Source organism: Orcinus orca, chromosome 20, assembly GCF_937001465.1.
Source record: "Orcinus orca chromosome 20, mOrcOrc1.1, whole genome shotgun sequence".
In the NCBI taxonomy this organism is placed as follows: domain Eukaryota; kingdom Metazoa; phylum Chordata; class Mammalia; order Artiodactyla; family Delphinidae; genus Orcinus; species Orcinus orca.
Window position 1 is genome coordinate 51,782,757 of NC_064578.1, and position 17,587 is coordinate 51,800,343.

General features: G+C 53.3%; 1 protein-coding gene across 3 annotated transcripts; it reads left to right on the forward strand.

The window, feature by feature from the left end:
• Positions 1 to 469: 469 nt before the first annotated feature.
• On the forward strand, positions 470 to 16,622 carry SNRNP70 (small nuclear ribonucleoprotein U1 subunit 70). Of its 3 annotated transcripts, none has more exons than XM_049702856.1 (10): positions 470 to 597; positions 1,692 to 1,848; positions 3,196 to 3,258; positions 3,372 to 3,426; positions 8,697 to 8,761; positions 8,905 to 8,967; positions 9,708 to 9,789; positions 12,993 to 13,094; positions 15,632 to 15,719; positions 15,828 to 16,622. In XM_049702856.1, the coding sequence occupies exons 2-10, from the start codon at positions 1,702 to 1,704 to the stop codon at positions 16,453 to 16,455; spliced, it is 1,293 nt and encodes a 430-aa protein (XP_049558813.1). In that variant the 5' UTR covers positions 470 to 597; positions 1,692 to 1,701; the 3' UTR covers positions 16,456 to 16,622. The 3 variants fall into 3 exon arrangements, with proteins under 3 accessions (XP_049558813.1, XP_033286401.1, XP_033286402.1); XM_033430510.2 differs by having other exon boundaries at positions 472 to 597; positions 15,801 to 16,622; XM_033430511.2 differs by lacking the exons at positions 470 to 597; positions 1,692 to 1,848 and adding an exon at positions 5,061 to 5,151 and having other exon boundaries at positions 15,801 to 16,622.
• Positions 16,623 to 17,587: the final 965 nt, after the last annotated feature.

Genomic DNA, 17,587 nt, shown 5'->3' on the forward strand with positions numbered 1-17,587 from the left:
TCCTGCCATCCTTCCTAAGTCAGGGCCTTTGCACTTGCTGTTAATCCCGCCCTGATCTCCCTTCCATCGGGCCTCTGTTCAAACATCACCTCTTCAGAAGAGCCTTCCATTATCATCCTTTCTAAAATAGCTCCTCTTTCGCTGCCCAACGCCCTACTCTCCCCTATTTTTCTTTATTGTGCTGGCCACTATACGAAATTAAATTTATATTTTTAAATGCCTATATTGTCTCCCTCAGTACAATGCAAGCTCCAAAAAGGAAAAGACTTTGCTTTAGTCACGTGCTACATCCCAGAGTCCAAACACGGCCGAGCACACATTAGTCGCTCGATGAATAGTTACTTATTTAATAGGTTAGGCAATCACATCGTTCACAGAGGGATTCTTTGCCAAGCGGCGGAAGGGTAAAGTGCCCTACATGACGATACACGCATGCGCACAAGATCCGGGAAGTGTGTTAGGGGAAAGGGGTGGAGCATAGAGAGGAGTCTCGCGGACAGAGGCTGTTGGATCCCAGAGCGCGAGGTGGAAGAAGACGGCTTGGGGCGAAGCGCGCGTGCGCACTGTGACCAGCTTGCCGCGGCAAAGGCGTCTAAGGTGCCGGAAGGCGGGGGGGGGGGGGGGGGGGTAGTGGTCTTGCGCGTGCGCAGTGCCCGCGGCGGCCCCAGGCTCCCCGTATGTGAGTTGTGGTGGACTCGCGCAGCGCGTGCGCAGTGCGAACGGCGGAGGGATTTGAGGCTGGTTCCTCCCCGTGCCCTGTCGCGAGCCGAAGCCGCGCGGGCTCGTGAGCAGCGGCCTGGAGCGCGCGGTAGGCGAGCGATAGAGACTGAGGGACGCGGACGCCGCCACAGTCGAAGCCAGAGCAGGATTATCTGCTACTGAGGGTCCGCCGCAGCCGCCGCGAGCCCCCGGACCGTCGCTAGGCCGAGGAGGGCGCCGCGCGGGCGGGTGAGTGTGACTTAGTGGCCTTACCGGGTGCGGGGCCGCTACCCACAAGCCCCTGCGGTGTGCCTCAGTCCCTTCCCCGCGGCCGGGTCCCCTTCCCGCGCCACTGCCATAGCACCTTTTTGCACCCCTTATCCAGAGTTCTCTGGTCACTTAGGCCCTTTTCCCATAGTCGCCCTCCTCTTAAGCGGTCACTTCCCCACAGGCCCTTGCGGTGTGTTGCCTTTTTTTCCTTGCCTCCACCGACCCTTACCCATAATTCATTTCGCCTGTGGGGCCCACATTTATTCCTCACAACTCCCTGGCTTGAGGTTTGCTACTTTTGATCCCCTTCCTTGATCGGAGACTTCCTGCGACCCTCGCCCCATAACCTGTTATCCAAGGTATGGGACCACCAGCCGCCACTGCCTTGGACCTCCTTTCTCAGGATCCTTGATGCCCCCACAAGCCCCCAGGGACCCTCAGCCCCGCAGTTCCTTGCTCAGGACTCTGAGACTTCACTACTCAGAAACCCTTTTTCAGTCTTTGTTTCCGTTATCGGCTTCAGTCCTCCCTCCAAAACCTGCTTTCTCATTCAGATTTATTCCTTTCCCTTGTGGCTTAGGAGCACTCTGTGCCCCTACAGAACTTGTTCTGATACTGAGATTTTGCCCCTATTTCCCTCTTTTCTTGGAAGTCAAGGGATTATAGGGGCCTTATCTCTCCCAGCCCACCCTCATATAATGTGGTCCTGCTTCTGCTCTCAGACTTGGCAAGATGACGCAGTTCCTGCCACCCAACCTTCTGGCTCTCTTTGCTCCCCGTGACCCCATCCCATACCTGCCACCCCTGGAGAAACTGCCACATGAAAAACACCACAATCAACCTTACTGTGGCATTGCGCCATACATCCGAGAGTTTGAGGTGAGTTCACTCAGCAGACTTGGGCTGGGATGGGTTCTGGGGTCCGTGGGGCTGGATTGGGGAGTCCAGTCTCTGGCCAGTTTTCCAGCTGTGTGATTTAGGCAGGTGACTTTTATGCTCAGTTTCCCTGTCTTGATTGGGATGGATAATGCATCCCTTGTTGGTTTTTGTGGAAGTTCCGTAACTACCAGTTGAGGATTCAGGCTCTCGAGTTAGGTAGACCTTGGCACACCATTTAGCATCTGTGTGACCTTGGGCAAGTGGTGCATCCTCTTAGTGCTTTGATCGCTTCATCTATAGCAAGGGGTTATTAGTATCTTCGCTGTAATATTGACGGAGAATTAACTGGAAATTTTATGTCATGGAGTTTGATCCTAAGCAGTCAGCAAATGTCAATGTTTATTATTATATTTATCATTTTTGTCACAGGGTGATATTTGTAAAGGGTTAGCACCAGGTGATGGGCTGCTTAAGACTGTGGGCTTGAGAATTTCAGGATAAACACGAATAAACGACTTGTGCTCTTGGGCCTCAGTTTTTTCATTTGTGAAATTGGGATAACAACTTCCACCTCTTAAGGTGTATCAGAGAACACCTGAGAAATGCTGCCAGAAGTCAGAAGAAGAAAGTTCTGGCATCGAGTGGGAAAGGGGAGATGGAGGAAGTTGCAGAGCAGAAGTTAGTCGCGTGGTGACAGAAGATCGGCTCTTTAGTGGGATTGCCACCCTCATTGAACTGGTGCTTGGAAAATGTTGTTCGCCAGTTACACTAATTTAATGGCTACAGGCCAGTGGCAGACATGGGTTATGTGCCAGTTACTATTTGATGAAAGCTTGCTGAGGCCTTCAGGAACTGCTCTGGCCCTCAGAGGGTGTTCAGTTGTTTACCTCTGAGCACTGCGCTGTCAGCTCCTTTTGCTTCAGGCCTGGTCCCGATTCCTGTTTATGATTGAGGACAAATATGCTGCAGGTTGACTTTCTTGATAAATACGAGAGAGTTTCTTTCATTTTTCTAGTATTTTTAGAGAAAGACTACAAAGTAAAAAATCAAAAATTTTTTGTTAAGTTCAATGGGCATAAAACTCCTCTGTCAGATCGCTGTAGAAGTTTCTGAATACCAGTTCCTGGCTTCTCTACTCCTCTTGTCACAGACCAGTAACAGTTCACAGATAGCATTGGTCCATGGACCGTGCTTTGATCTGCTCCCTGGAACTGTCCATGTTTGTTTGTGCGTGCGTGTGTGTAAACACGCAGGGGAGCGTGGCCAAGATATTTATTATTTCCTGGCTGGGTGTCTCTTGCTGTTTTCCCCTGTCCCTCCCACCCTGTCACCTCTTCTTGTTCCCAGGACCCTCGAGATGCCCCTCCTCCGACTCGAGCAGAAACTCGGGAGGAGCGCATGGAGAGGAAGGTATGTAGTGTCTGCCTTCTGGCCCCACGTCCTTTTTTGCCTCTTTCTTCAGGATGTTCCCTGACATCAGGGCACTTCTGTCTGTATTCAGTTGTCTACCTTTCTCCTGACAGAGACGGGAAAAGATTGAGCGGCGACAGCAGGAAGTCGAGACAGAGCTAAAAATGTGTAAGTCTCTCCTTCCTCCTTTCATCTCTCGTTCAAGCACTCCTGTGTTTCTCTCCGCCAGTCCACCCCAGGACTTTAATTTGGGAAAGCGGGTTGTCAGTTCACTCTTTTAACCCCACCGTTTGCCATGCACTGTATTTGGTTTAGGCATTTAAGCAGGGGAGTGTGGAGTAAGGGTGGGCAGGAAAGGAGCCTGGTACCTTGGGCTGCGTCCTGTAGGGGCCTGCACTTGGAGGCGCTCCCACAGCCCAGCCAGGTCTCACAGGGCAAGGCAGTGAGGTCCTGGCTAGTGAGGCAGTTCTGGCTGCACCTTAGCTCCCTGATCCTCGGACTGCTGATGTTTCATCCCTTCCAAGTACAGGAGGAATTGGAGTTTGGGATAGGGACCTTGTAGCCATTGACCAGACTTCACAAGAGGGTCGCATATCAGTCTCCAATGGCCCTTTCTTGTTAGGGCGAGGGCTTTGTAGTTAGGACTTGGGTTTTCCTCCTATACTTGTGCGTCTATGGTGAATCACTTCACTCAGAACCTTATTCCCTGGAGTGGCCCATTCCTCAAGGAGCTTATGCAAATGCTTCACAACTGAATACCTGGGCATCTAAATGAGAGCTATCTAAGCCCTCACTCTCACTGCCTTCCTGTCTTTTCTTGCACGCCTCAAAGGCATCTCAAACTCAGTGTCCAAACCACAATCAGGATTTCCTCTCCCCAACAACCTGGTCTTTGGATGTTTCCTTTGCTGGAACCTGGTCATCCAGCTTTGCAAATCATGACCTCAGTCATGACCACCCAGTTTGCTTTTAACAACTTTTTCTTGCTATTTCCCCAGCTTGTCACCAAAACCTATCCCTGTCACAAATCTGAGCCCTCTTTCTGTGTCCACCACCCAGGGCCCCTCTAGCCTGGACACGCAGTCTAATGTCTAATGGGGTTTACCTGCATCTCTGTCCCCACCAGGTTCTGGAGGGCTTTTTCTGTTTTTTGTTTTTAATCTGTGCTGCACAGCCTGTGGGATCTTAGTTCCCTGACCAGGAATCGGACTCGCACCCTCTGCATTGGAAGTGCAAAGTCTTCACCACTGGACTGCCAGGGAAGTTCCCTCTGTGGGGCTTTTTAAAATACAACTCTGATTGTACGTTTCTCTGCTGACACCCTTTTGGTGGGGGAGGGCGCACTGCGCGACCTGCAGAATCCTAGTTCCCTAACCAGGGATTGAACCCGGGCCCTCGGCAGTGAAAGCGCAGAGTCCTAACCTCTGGACCGCCAGGGAATTCCCACACAGCCTCCTTTTGCTTTCAGCAAAAAGACCGGAGTCCCTTCCCTGCCCACTGGGGATGCATTCTGCCCATGCTCCCCTCCTGCTCCAGCCAGCACGGGCCTCTTCCTTCCCAGATGCTCTCCTGTCACCGGGTCTTTGCCTGGGCTCTTCCCTCAGTCTCACATGATACTTGGTTTATATGGAGCTGCTCTTCGTATCTCTGTCAGCGTCACTCCTCAAGGAAGCCTTTCGTGACTTCCTTGCTCTGGTCCGAGTCCCCATGTACATTGAAAGCCCTGAGTCCTGCTGCAGGTTGGTCACTTCAGTCTGCAGGAAGGATTCACTGGTGAATATCTATCTTACATTGGTTCATAGTTGCTCCAGGAAGGCAGGGTTTGGATGGAATTTGCTCACCATTGTGGCCCCAGCTCCTGTAGGACCTGGCTCACAGAACTGTTGGCAGCAGGTAACTTGGGGAACCTTTCAGCTCTGCTGCTGGGGCACACACCTTGTAGTCTGACCCACGTGAGTTGTTTGTTTGTTTTAATCTTTACTGGAGTATAATTGCTTTACAATGTTGTGTTAGTTTCTGTTGTAGAACAAAGTGAATCAATTATAAGTATACATATATCCCCGTATCCTCTCCCTCTTGAACCTCCCTCCCACCCTCCCTGTCCCACCCCTCTAGGTGGTCACAAAGCACCGAGCTGATCTCCCTGTGCTGTGCAGCAGCTTCCCACTAGCCATCCATTTTACATTTGGTAGTGTGTATATGTCCATGCCACTCTCTCAGTTTGTCCCAGCTGCCCCTTCCCCGCCCCCCCGGCCCGTGTCCTCAAGTCCGTTCTCTACGTCTGCATCTTTATTCCTGCCCTGCCGCTAGGTTCATCAATACGGTTTTTTCTTAGATTCCGTATATGTGCGTTAGCATACGCTCTTTGTTTTTCTCTTTCTGACTTACTTCACTTTGTATGACAGGCTCTAGGTCCATCCACCTCATTACAAATAACTCAGTTTTGTTCCTTTTTATGGCTGAGTAATATTCCATTGTATATATGTGCCGCATCTTCTTTATCTGTTCATCTCTGACCCACATGAGTTTTAACCCCACCTCTGCCACTTACAGCTGTGTGGCCTTGGATAAGTCACTTCTCCTGTTGGAAATTGTTTTTCACACTTTAAAACGGGGATCCTGGCATGTTAAACAATACTGAGGATGCAGCCAGTCAAATTCAGAATGTGGGAAATTGTATAGGACAAACATGTGATCCAGTTTCTTTAACAAATGTTAAAAGGGTGGCAGGGGGCAGGGAGTGAACCAAATGGATTAAACAGTCAAAAGGCACCTCAACCAAATGGTAAGTGTGGCGCTTGTTTGGATCCTGATTTAAATGCGCCAACTGTAAAAATCCAGTTTTGAAACAGTCAAGGACATTTGAACACTGGGTCTTAGTGAAGTTAAGGAATTAACGTTGACCTTTTTAAGTCATAATAGCAGTACCGTTGTTACTTTTTTTTTTTTTTTTTTTTTTTTTAGTCTTTATTAGCAACTACAGTGGTATATCTGGGGTTTGACTTAAAATCCTGGTGGGGTTAGAGATGTAACAAGTGTAGCCACGTGGTGATAGTTGAAGCTGGTTCAGAGGGGTTCGTTACACTGTTCTCTATTTCCTTAAGTGTTTGAACTTCCCCGTGAAAGAAAAGGAAAAGGAAAGGATGGGTCAAGTATAGTAGGTTTTCTCTGCCCCTGAGAGCCTCCATCCCCAAGTACAGAAACTTGCTGTGCCTTGTCACAGTTAACAGCTACCATTCAAGGGGGCCTTGCTCCTTGCTGAACACTTGATGTATAGAATATGTCATGATTTTGACTTACAGCTTCCAAGTGCAGCAGGGGTTATTACTCCCGCTTTTAAGACAGAAGATGGAGGTTTGTGGAGGCCGGGTATGTTTAGCAAGAGCAAGAGTTCTGAGATACTTTCTTCACCATCTCAAAGCCTAATGAGTTTTCTCAGCTCCACAGTCTAGTCCTTTGAGCCCCTGCTCTGGGCTGCTACCTACATAATCCCTTTAACCAAGGATTTCCCAAGGGCAGAGTTGCCAGCGGAGTGGAGTGGAGTGAGGGTGTGTGCCTGTTGACTGGTGAACTGCTCATCAACTTCAGTTCATTGTCACCCTCTTTTAGCTCAGATACGTGGGTACTATTGGCTCAGCTGCACTAGCTTTTACCTTTGGTCACACTCCTGGGCCTCTTGGTTAAGCAGAAACTATAGAGACTCGTTTGGTGTGCCCGGGGTGGTTTCCCCTTTTGTCTGCCGGACTCCTCCGGGCTGCCCATCAGGGAGCTCAGCGCTCTGCGGTCTGGCCTTCGTCCACTCCCCCAGGCAGTGATCGGGGTCGCACTGCACTGCTCCTGCTGTACCTGTTAGACCACCTGCTGCCTGGTGGTGTGAGGTTTATTTCCTGTTAAATACAACTTCAGGTCAAGTGTTATCTCAGTGAGGCCTTTCCTGACCTTCCCATTAAAATTCTTCTCCCCATCTGCTATTACCGGATAGAACTAGATGGTTGCCTTATTTACCTTGTTTACCTTCAGCCTCCCTCCAGTAACAGATGAGCTCCAAGAAGGCAGGCATCTTTTTTGTCTTTGTTGAGTCCCCAGCATCTATGGGAGTTTCAGGCACAAAGTGCTTAATAGATATCTGTTGGGTGAATGGATGCAGATTGAGACATTTGGGCACAGAAAATTACAACCCAAAGGGATGAGGTTTGGTGAGGAAGTGAGGGGCAGGCACAAAGATGGACTTGTTTTCAAAGGCTACCATCAGTTTCCAGGTAGTCATTCCCTTAAATTTGAGTTCAGTCTTCCGTTTTCCAAAAAATTCCCTAAAGTCATCCTGAACTTAGTTTATGTCTGCAGCCAACCTCTCTCGTGAGAAACAGATTTGTGACCTTTAATTCTCTGGCTTCTCTGAGAAGCTAACACGCAGGGTTCAGCCTGGGGCCTGGGCTGTGAGGTCAGGCTGGGGTGTAAAGCTGAGCTTGGCCTCTGCTGTCTGACACTTCTCCTCTTCCGTGCCTCAGGGGTTGGTTGTATTTCCATTTGCAAAATGATGCTAAATAAGTCTCAGCCTCCAGCAGTGTCTGAGCTTAATTATGTGTTCAGTAAATTATTAACGTTATTTCTTTTCTCACATTCTCATAGAATATGGCAAGTCCTTCAGAAAGTAGCACTGTATTGTAGAAGAACCGCCTCCACTGGCAATGGGCAGGGTGCCTTTGGGGCCCTGGCAGGAGTCAAGAGCCATTGTGTGTGCTGGGGCCACCATACTTGGTGAAAAAGACTTCTTTCTTCCCAGGCCTGACCCATCAGAATCACCTATGGAGTTGGTTTTGTAATAAGAGTCTGGTTTCTGTCTGTGGATATGATTATTCCTCAGTGGTCTGGCGGTAGTAAGGCTGGGAGTAAGAATCTGACCCGCCTCTTGTGAGCTCCAGCGCCAGCCGTGGGTTCCTCCCTGAGGCCACAGGGCATAGGGCAGAAAGCAGGGCTTGGCCTCTGCTAGGCTTCCACTCCCAGTCTTAGGGTTGCTTGATCTCAGGTTTCCCCTGGGGCTGCAGTTGCAGGCCCTGCCTGTGGGTGGCACTGTGGCCCTGCAGGTGAGAGAGGAAGCTCAGTACCTGGAGGGATCAGGCTGCTTCTCCAGAGATGCCTCTTTGAGCTTAGTTACACCTGGGAGGGACCTGGGCCTCAGGATACATACGTCTGAAGTGGCAGTTAGGCTGGCCTCCGTCCTGTCAGCTTGAAGTCAGTCTTACCCCCTCCCTTCGTCAGCCTAAATCAGCCACTTAGATGAAGGCTGCTGTGCTTCGGAGAAACCAGGGCTCAGAGGGACATGCCCAAGGTGGCCAGGTGACCAAAAGTTCTGGGTCTCTGCCCGTCGGTCTGTTTCTGTCTTGCTCTACGATACTGTTGGCACCTTCTACTTAGAAATTCTTTTTTTTCCTGCACAGGGGACCCTCACAATGATCCCAATGCTCAGGGTGATGCCTTCAAGACTCTCTTTGTGGCTAGAGTGGTGAGTCCCCAGCTCCCAATCCCTGGAGCCCCAGAGGAGTCTGGAACCCTGGACTGCTGAGAGCTTGGGTGTGGGCAGTAGACTAGGTCCTGGGGATGTTCTGAGGGCTTCTCCCACTTAACTTCATTTCTGTCTACTTGTAGAACTATGACACGACAGAATCCAAGCTCCGGAGAGAGTTTGAGGTGTACGGACCCATCAAAAGAGTGAGTGGACTGGGGCGCGGGGAGTTTGAGTTGGACGTGTGTGGAGGGAGGGAGGAGGCTGGCTCCCAGCCCTGAGGGTGCATTGCCTCATTTCTGGCTTCGGAGTCCATGGCCTGGGTTTCTATCCTGACTGCGGTTCCATGCGGTAGACTTGGGACAGCAGAAGGACAGCAAAGAGGTAGTGACTACTTGCTGCTGATTTAGAGCACAGGTCGGCAAACTACAAAGTTGGGTTTTGTAAATAAAGTTTTGTTGGTATCCAGCCAGGCCCATTTGTTTACTGTTGTTTGCGGCTGCTATTGCCGTAAGGCGGAGTCGGGAGTCGGGAGTCGGGAGTCGGGAGTCGGGAGTCGGGAGTCGGGAGTTGGGAGTTGGGAGTCGGGAGTCGGTTGGGCAGAAAGAGACCATATGGCCCTCACAGCTGGAAATACCTGCTGTCTTCTCTATACCTTTATAGAAAATGTATGTTGATTCTTGTTTTAGAACAAGACTTCATGTTTAACTGACATTTCTTCATTTAATTTAAATGTTCTGGGCTGTAGCAAGGGCTTGAGGTCATCGTGCGCATAAACTGCGAAGCCCAGGGCCATTAGAGCAGCAGTCACTCTGGGTCCTTGAAGGGACGGAGAGAGGGTCTGAGGTGTCTGTCGCTGGCATCACCCAGCCCAGGGCCTGGCATACGGGCTGTGTGATTGACAGGGTGGGATTTCTGTGTGTCAGAGCTGACCTCTGCCCCCCAGATACATATGGTCTACAGTAAGCGGTCAGGAAAGCCCCGGGGCTATGCCTTCATCGAGTACGAACATGAGCGAGACATGCATTGTGAGTACCTCCCACCTGTGCCCTGCCCTCTGACCCTCTCTCTTCTCTGCTGCCCCAGCCCCTTCCCGTCGTCTGTCCCTGCCCCCCTCCCTGCCAAACCTGACATTAGCAATGTCTCTCTCCTCCTCCCTCTGTTTCTGATATATCTTTTTTTTTTTTATATACGTGTTTTTTAAAAAACAAAAACCAAAATCCCCCACAACGTGTGTGTGTGTGTGTGAACCCGGGGAGGTAAGTGTCACACGTTGAACCTCAGGGGCAAGGAGGGAGCCGGGCGGCGGCTGGGGCTAGCGGGAGGTGGGGGGAGGGGTCGGAGTTTCGGGGAGCCTCTCCCCGTTCCCCCCCCCTGGAGTTGGGGGCGGCCAGGTTAGAATGAGGACTGGCCTTTGAACCTGCCCTCTCTTCCCCCAGCTCAGCTGGGGCTGGGCCACCCGACCCTCCGCCTCCCCACCCCGGCCCCCGCCCTGCTCCTCAGCGGGCAGTGGGCTGGTTGGCGTGTTCAGCGCCTGCCCCCACATCTCCAGAGCCCCCTTTGAGGCCGCGGCGGCGTCCACGTGGGCAGGGATGGGTGGGTGGGGGCGGGCAGGGCTGCGGCGTGTCCAGGGGCCGCCGTATTAATTGACTGTTCTTATTGTCACTGCAGCCACCACGCAGCTGGCTTGCAGCTGATGCTTACGCTCCCCTTACAACACCTCAGTGTATGGTTGGTATAAGGGTTTGTATCATGGGTAAGATCATTCAGCACCGCACACCAGCCCAGCTTAGCCAGGCAGCTCAGGAGCAGCGAGGCATCCCTCCTCCCATCCCCAGGCGCCCCCCTCAGCCTCCCCGCACCCAGAGCCCTTTCCTCGTTTGGGTGCCCTTGGTCCCATCGGCCCCCCATCCATCTGCTCTCCAGTAATCCTGCTGATCCCAGGAGGGGAGAGATGAACCCCAACGGGAAAGGCAGTTGGGCTCGACCCAGCCCCCTGACTTACCTGGCTTCATGATGTCAGTGGCAAGGTGGCGGGAATACTGAAGACGGGATGCACAGGGACCAGGGCTCCATGTGGAGCCCTTCAGCCCTCCGCTCCCTGCCCCTGCGCCTTCGCGGGGCTGTCACTGTGGTGGCCCTGGAGAATTGTTTTGCTTGCTAGATTCGGGGTGCTCTGCCCCCTTCCTGTCTGCCTTATCATGGTTGAGGCCTCCCGAGAGGCCGTGGAGCCCAGCGGCCCAGCTGCTCTCTGGAGTGCATGGGATTGGGGACTGGGGTGCGGGAGGGTTCGAGTGACAGGCCGTAAGCAGCAGAAGGTGGTGTAGATTTTCCTGAAGACCCTTCCACTGTCTAGAGACCTAAGAGAGGGAGAGAGAGTGAAGCCTAGAAATACACACGTCACATGTTTTCTCTGCTGTTACTCCCGGGTTGGGCCTCTTCTGGGGTTTGGGACACAACCAGAGCAGGGTTCCTTCGCTTGACGGTGTTCCCAGCCCTTAACTTCCTTCCCCTACCACCCTCCTCTGGGTTCAGGGGCCAAGCGGCCCCTCCCCCTCGGATCATGGGCAGCACTCCATCTCCTGGACCCCCAAGGCTGTCCCCTTGGGTGCCAGCCTTTGGGCTGAAGCAGGTGGTGGGAGGGAGTGTGGAGTTCGAGGTGGAGAAGTCATTCCACGTGCTGAGAGGGGGTGGGCGTGTGCCTAGTTCAGCATGGACTTTACTGGGGAAAGGTGAAGGTGGACAGGTTTGCCAAGGCCTCCCTAGCCTTCTCTTTAAAATCAAAAAAGATAGTCCCACGGCTTTCCAGCTCCCAGACTTGATGTTAACCCTTGTCTCCCCCCCTTTCAAGGCCTCCGTGAGGTTTCTTTGGGGTCCACCACTTCCTCTGCCTGTCTCCAGGTGGTGCAGGAGATGTGGTTCCTCTCCCCCTCCATGGCTCCCTAGAATCCCTTCCCTGTAGCTTTAGCTGACCCCGTGGTGGTGGGTGTGGGGTCTGTGCGCGTGCTCAGGTAAGCTTGGGGGCTCCAGGTAAGCGGTCCCGTGTCCCCCCCCGGGAAGCCCGCCTCCTCGCCAGGCCCCCAGGAGTTGCCGAGCCCCCCCCATCCCGCTCGGTTTGGACACCCGCAAGGCCGGCATCGGTAAATGGCACCTTTTTCTCTTCCTCTGGTTGTTATTTGGGGGGGAGAGGGCTGGGGCGGGGCCGGGTATTGTGGCTGGTTGAGGACGACCCCCCTAGGCCAGGGCTGGGGGTGGGAAATAGGGACTTTTTTGGCCTTCCCGACAGCCCCACGTGAGACAGGCCGGGGATCAGGCCTGTCCTTTGCTGTGCCCTGCCCGAGCGCAGGACGTGCCTCTCCCCGCATCTCCCCCTCTACTCCTCACCCTTCCCGAGAGGCTCAGGCTGGGCTTGGCCTCCCGGCGTGTGTTGAGCTGGGGGTGTGGAGTGAGATGGGACAGGGGCTGGGGTTGGGTGGCTGTCATCTCAGGTAAGGCAGGAATTTTCAGTAGCACCGCACATCTCCCGTGCCTCCCTCCACTTGCCCTCTCCCCCGCCTGCTGTAGGGGCCCCTCCAGGCCCCCCGGGAGCACCATAACCCGCCCTTCTGCTCCCTGCCATCTCCTAAAGATTTCTCCCACCCCCTTCTGGTTCATTTTCTGTTCTGATGTCTGTTCCCCCCACGCTCACCCTCCCCCCAAAAAAAACACAGAAAAAGGAAACCGGTGTGAACTGGGGTGCAGAGCGGCCCGGCTGGGCCTCCTCCCCCAGCATGATGTTTTAGGGTGCATGCCTGGGGTTGTGGAGGAACCCTCCCCCACAGCAGAGTCCAGCCTTGAGTTAACCTCCAGTTTCTTTGCAGCGACTTTGGCCACCTTGGCGGGAGGGGGCTGCTCTGTCGAGTGGGAGTAGGAATGGCCTGGGAGCCCAGGGGGGTGGTTAGGGTCAGGATGGTGCCTGGGAGTGGTCTCGCCCCCCCAATGGTGATTGGGGGTTGGTAAGGAAGCAGGTGCCGAGATGGAGCAGGCCCCTCCTGGTTTGCGAGAGGGTTGGTCTGGCTGTCGGTTGCCTGGCTGTCTGGTGGGCATGTGTGTCTGTGTGTGCGCGTGTGTAAGTGTGTGGATGGGGACACGGCCGGGGGGTGGGGATGCCACAGAGCTGTGCTTTAGCCTGACTAGAGGACCCTCTGGGGACTCCTCCCCCTTCCCCTCCCCCTCCCCACATCTGTTGCAGCCGCTTACAAGCACGCAGACGGCAAGAAGATTGATGGCAGGAGAGTCCTTGTGGACGTGGAGAGGGGCCGCACGGTGAAGGGCTGGAGGCCCCGGCGGCTAGGTGAGCACATCCTGCACAGGCTGGGCTCGGTGTCCTGCTGGCTGCTTTCTCACCTCTCTTTTCTGTACCCTCTGCTGCTTTCTGTCTTCTCTTCCTCTCCCAGCTGCTCACATGCTCTCTCCCTCTCTCTAGCTCAGCCTTTCTCGTCACCATCTTTCTCCTGGTCTGGTTTCTTACTCTGGGTTACTAGTTAGGAGCAAGAGTACTGTGGTTGAGAAGCCAGTCTGGGATCAGATTCCAGCTTACGTACTTCCTGGCTGGTGGATCTTCCCTTCCTCCTGCCTCATTTTCCTCATCCTGGAAAGTGGGAATAACGGCAAGAGTTAGTGAGCTCAGCATCTCAGATAGCCAGCTTGGCAAGCGGCGTACGGTCGGGCTTGTGAAAGTCACTCTCTCGTCCACTTACCCTTTGCTCCTGCTCGTTCGTTCATTCATTCATTGATTCAGCAAACGCCAGTTTGGTCACCAGCTGTGTACCAGGCTTCTAGTCAAGAGCAAGACATACATAGATGGTCTCTGCCCTCAGAGCCTCCTGCATTCCGTCCCCCCCACTCTGTGTCTCTAACTTGTCAGTCGCCATCTCAGTCAAGGTCAGTTTGGTAGCAAGCACCAGAAATACATTTGAGCTTCCTAAAGCATAAAGGGGACTTGTTGATACAGAATCCCAGTATCTTGGAGCCCAGAGACAGGCGATGCCTGTGGGCCTCAAGAGGACCTAGAAGCCGAACCTCAACGGTCAGGAGCCGCCTTTGGCATCTCTGCAGCTTGCTTCTGCCTTGTTCGCTGTTCGTGTGGACTGTTCCCTTCTGTGTCTCTCCGCACTGGCCCAGTGTGGCATTCCACAGCCCAGTCCTTGATGAGTCTCTCTACGTTTTGGGGCGGGTGGATCTAAGTGGCTCAGCATTGGACCTGGACCTGGGGCTGAGGTCCTGCCATCCAAACATGGCTATTGAGGGCCAACTCCTATGAGGGTGAGTGACACAGTTGTCAGAGAAAATGATCTTCCCTGTGCAGACACCCCCGGTGGCTCCAGGACCCTCTGCTCTTATTTCTGCCTCCCAGCCCGCTGTCGTGGTGCTTGACTTGCCTTTGTTGAGTAGAGCACACACTCAGCCTGCTGAGTCTCTGAGCTTAACAGATGGGTTCTTATCTCACTCTCTGGTTTCTCTGGGGTGGAGTGAGTCCTTCAGAGTCTGCTATTTCCAACTTTCTGATGGTGACACCTGGTGCATCTTGACCCAGTGCATTGCTACATGCAAAAAACATTTAACCCAAACAGAAGTGTTATGAAACTATCTTTTCTACAGGCAGTGTATACTAGTATTTTATATTCTGTTGCTTTATTATTATTATTTTTAATATATTGGTTGCTACCAGTCACATTTAATGATGTGATCCATTGCTGGGTTGTGACCTGAAAATTGAAAACACTAGTCTCTTCTGCCCCATACCTGTGATATTCCAGAAGCCTGGTCGGTTGCTTGTCCCTATTTGAATGTCTTTGATATCCAGGCCGCCTCTTTTCCTTTTTCACCCTCGTTGCTGAAAGTCATTCCTTATATGGAACCCCAGCCCACCTCACTGAAGCTTCCTTCCAGGCAGTGTGGGGCAGAAGCGTGCGTGAGAGGGCAGCTTCCTGGGTCTCAGCTCTGCCCTTCCTTGCAGAGTCACCCCGGGCAGGTGGCTTTATCTGAGATTGTTTCCCCGTCTGAAGGAGACCGTCCACTACTCCTTATAGCTGTTCAGTCATTTGACTGCTTGCTGCACATACGATATTATATCCTGGATGCTGTACCACGTACAGTTACAGCGAGCAGAGCCAGACATCGTCCTGACTTTGATGGTGCGTTACAGGCTGGTGGGAGAGGCAGCTGTTAACTCACACATGTCCATGTAAAATCGGAAATTCCACCTGAAGTTCTGAGAAGGAAATGTGAGTCGTGGAGAACAGCTTCATCTGGTAGGTCAGGGCAGGCTTGCTGAGGAAGCGTTGTTTGGGTTAATGTGTGAAGGGGTAAGTAGCAGTTAACTAGACGAGGGAAATGAGATTCCAGGTAAAGAGGTGAATGATCCCCAAAACGGGCAGGAAGGCAATGGAGACCATGAGGAGATCTAGGACGTGGAGAGCCAGGGCGCCTTGCTCTAAAAGCAGGAAGGAGCCAGCCATCTGACGGACGTTGCTTTAGGCTGTGGGGAGCCATTGGTGGCTTTGGAGCAGATCACGTTTTCAGTTAGACCATTGTCGTGCCTGAGGGTGAGGGTGAGGATGACTGGAAGACAGGATTTGCCAGGAGGCTGTGCGCGTCTGTAGTGGTGAAGATGGTGAGCTTTGGAGTCAATTACAGGAGCTCCCAGCTCGCGCTGTGGAAGTCCTCTGATCTCTGAAGAGCGTGCGTGTTGTGTTAGAGAAGTGCGGCAGAAGGTCCTCACGGCACCTGGCCCCGTAGGCGCCGGCAGAGGCGCCCCTTGCTGCCCCTCGCTCGCCCTGCTGTGGGCCCCGCCCGGACTAACCCGCCGTGGTCTGCCCCCGCCCCCAGGAGGTGGCCTAGGCGGAACCCGGAGAGGTGGCGCTGACGTCAACATCCGGCACTCCGGCCGGGACGACACCTCCCGCTACGATGAGAGGTGAGATTGGGCAGCCGGTGTCCTGGGACGGGGGCGGTCAGTGGGGGAGCCCTGCCGCAAACCTCTGCCCACCTCATCCAGGCCCGGCCCCTCCCCGCTTCCCCACAGGGACCGGGACCGGGACCGCGAGCGGGAGCGCAGGGAGCGGAGCCGCGAGCGAGACAAGGAGCGAGAACGACGACGCTCCCGCTCTCGGGACCGGCGGCGGCGCTCGCGGAGTCGTGACAAGGAGGAGCGGCGGCGCTCCAGGGAGCGGAGCAAGGACAAGGACCGGGATCGGAAGCGGCGCAGCAGCCGGAGCCGTGAGCGGGCGCGGCGGGAGCGGGAACGCAAGGAGGAGCTGCGAGGCAGCGGAGGTGGCGGCGACATGGCAGAGCCCTCCGAGGCCGGCGACGCGCCTCCTGATGATGGGCCTCCCGGGGAGCTGGGTCCCGACGGCCCCGATGGCCCAGAGGAGAAGGGCCGGGATCGGGATCGGGAGCGCCGTCGGAGCCACCGGAGCGACCGGGAGCGGCGCCGGGACCGCGATCGCGAGCGCGATCGAGAGCACAAGCGAGGGGAGCGGGGTGGTGAACGGGGCAGGGATGAGGCTCGAGGTGGGGCGGGTGGCGGTGGGCAGGACAACGGGCTGGAGGGCCTGGGCAGCGACGGCCGAGACATGTACATGGAGTCCGAGGGAGGTGACGGGTACCTTGCTCCAGAGAACGGGTATTTGATGGAGGCTGCGCCAGAGTGAAGAGAGCCTCCCACCGGTTGATTGGACGTGTTCCTACCCTCCCTGTTGCTGTCATCCTCTCCCCGAACCTTCTTGGTCACCACTTAAGTTTGCCGGCCAAGGGTAGGCGTCTCCTTATTTGTTCTGGTGTCTTGGATTTAAAAATAAAATTAATTTCTCGTTGATAATGGGCATTTGGTTTTTCACTGCTCTTACTTTCTTACCCAGAAGAGGGTCACCTTCTGCCTTTTGATAGCCCTGCTTTGGTTGGTTTTCACTTGAGCTTTATGACCTAAGGCTGCGGCTAGCCCCGGTACACCAGAGCTGTTTCAGATGGGGTAAGGAAGCCCTCCCTAAGGGTCCTTGATCGCTTTGTATCTTTCCTTTCTTACGTCTCTCCCACGCATTCCTCGTGCGGCTGTTCATACCCCTGTCTTGGTGCGGGGATGGGGCTTAGGCATTAGAATACTCAGTGGAAGCTACAGCTGTGTGTGAAAGGGAAGCTGTTAGTCTGAGTTGGAGAGCAGGAAGAAGGGTGAGGAAATGAAACATGAGAGCAATGTATAAAAGACAAAACATTCTGTAATACCATATACAGAAATAAACTCAAAATGGATTAAAGACCTAAAGGTAAGACGATACTATAAAACTCCTAGAGGAAAACATAGAACACACTTTGCCATAAATCGCATTGAAATTTTTTTGGTTCTAACTCCTAGAGTAATAGAAACAAAAGCAAGAATGAACAATTGGAACCTAATGAAAAGCTTTTACACAGCAAAGGAAAGAAACAAAATGAAAAGACAACCTATGGAATGGGAGAAAATATTTGCAAATGATGTGACTGACAAGGGATTAATTTCCAAAATATACAAACAGCTCATACAGCTCAATATAAAAAATACAAACCCAGTCAAAAATGGGCAGAAGATCAAAATAGACATTTCTCCAAAGAAGACAGAGATGGCCAACAGACCGGTAAAGATGCTCAACATCACATTGCTAATTTAGAGAAATGCAAGTCAACCACAATGAGAGATCACCTCACACCAGTCAGAATGGCCATCACCAAAAGTCTACAAATAAATGCTGGAGAGGGTGTGGAGCAAGGGGAAGCCTCCCACACTGTTGGTGGGAATGTAAATTGGTGAAG

Bases quoted from the DNA above. Each gene is read 5' to 3' on its own strand.
- SNRNP70 (XM_033430510.2), top strand. From the start codon at position 1,702: ATGACGCAGTTCCTGCCACCCAACCTTCTGGCTCTCTTTGCTCCCCGT. The intron at 3,427-8,696 runs GTAAGTCTCTCC...TTTCCTGCACAG, and splicing joins CGAGACAGAGCTAAAAATGT to GGGACCCTCACAATGATCCC. The intron at 8,968-9,707 runs GTGAGTGGACTG...TCTGCCCCCCAG, and splicing joins TGTACGGACCCATCAAAAGA to ATACATATGGTCTACAGTAA.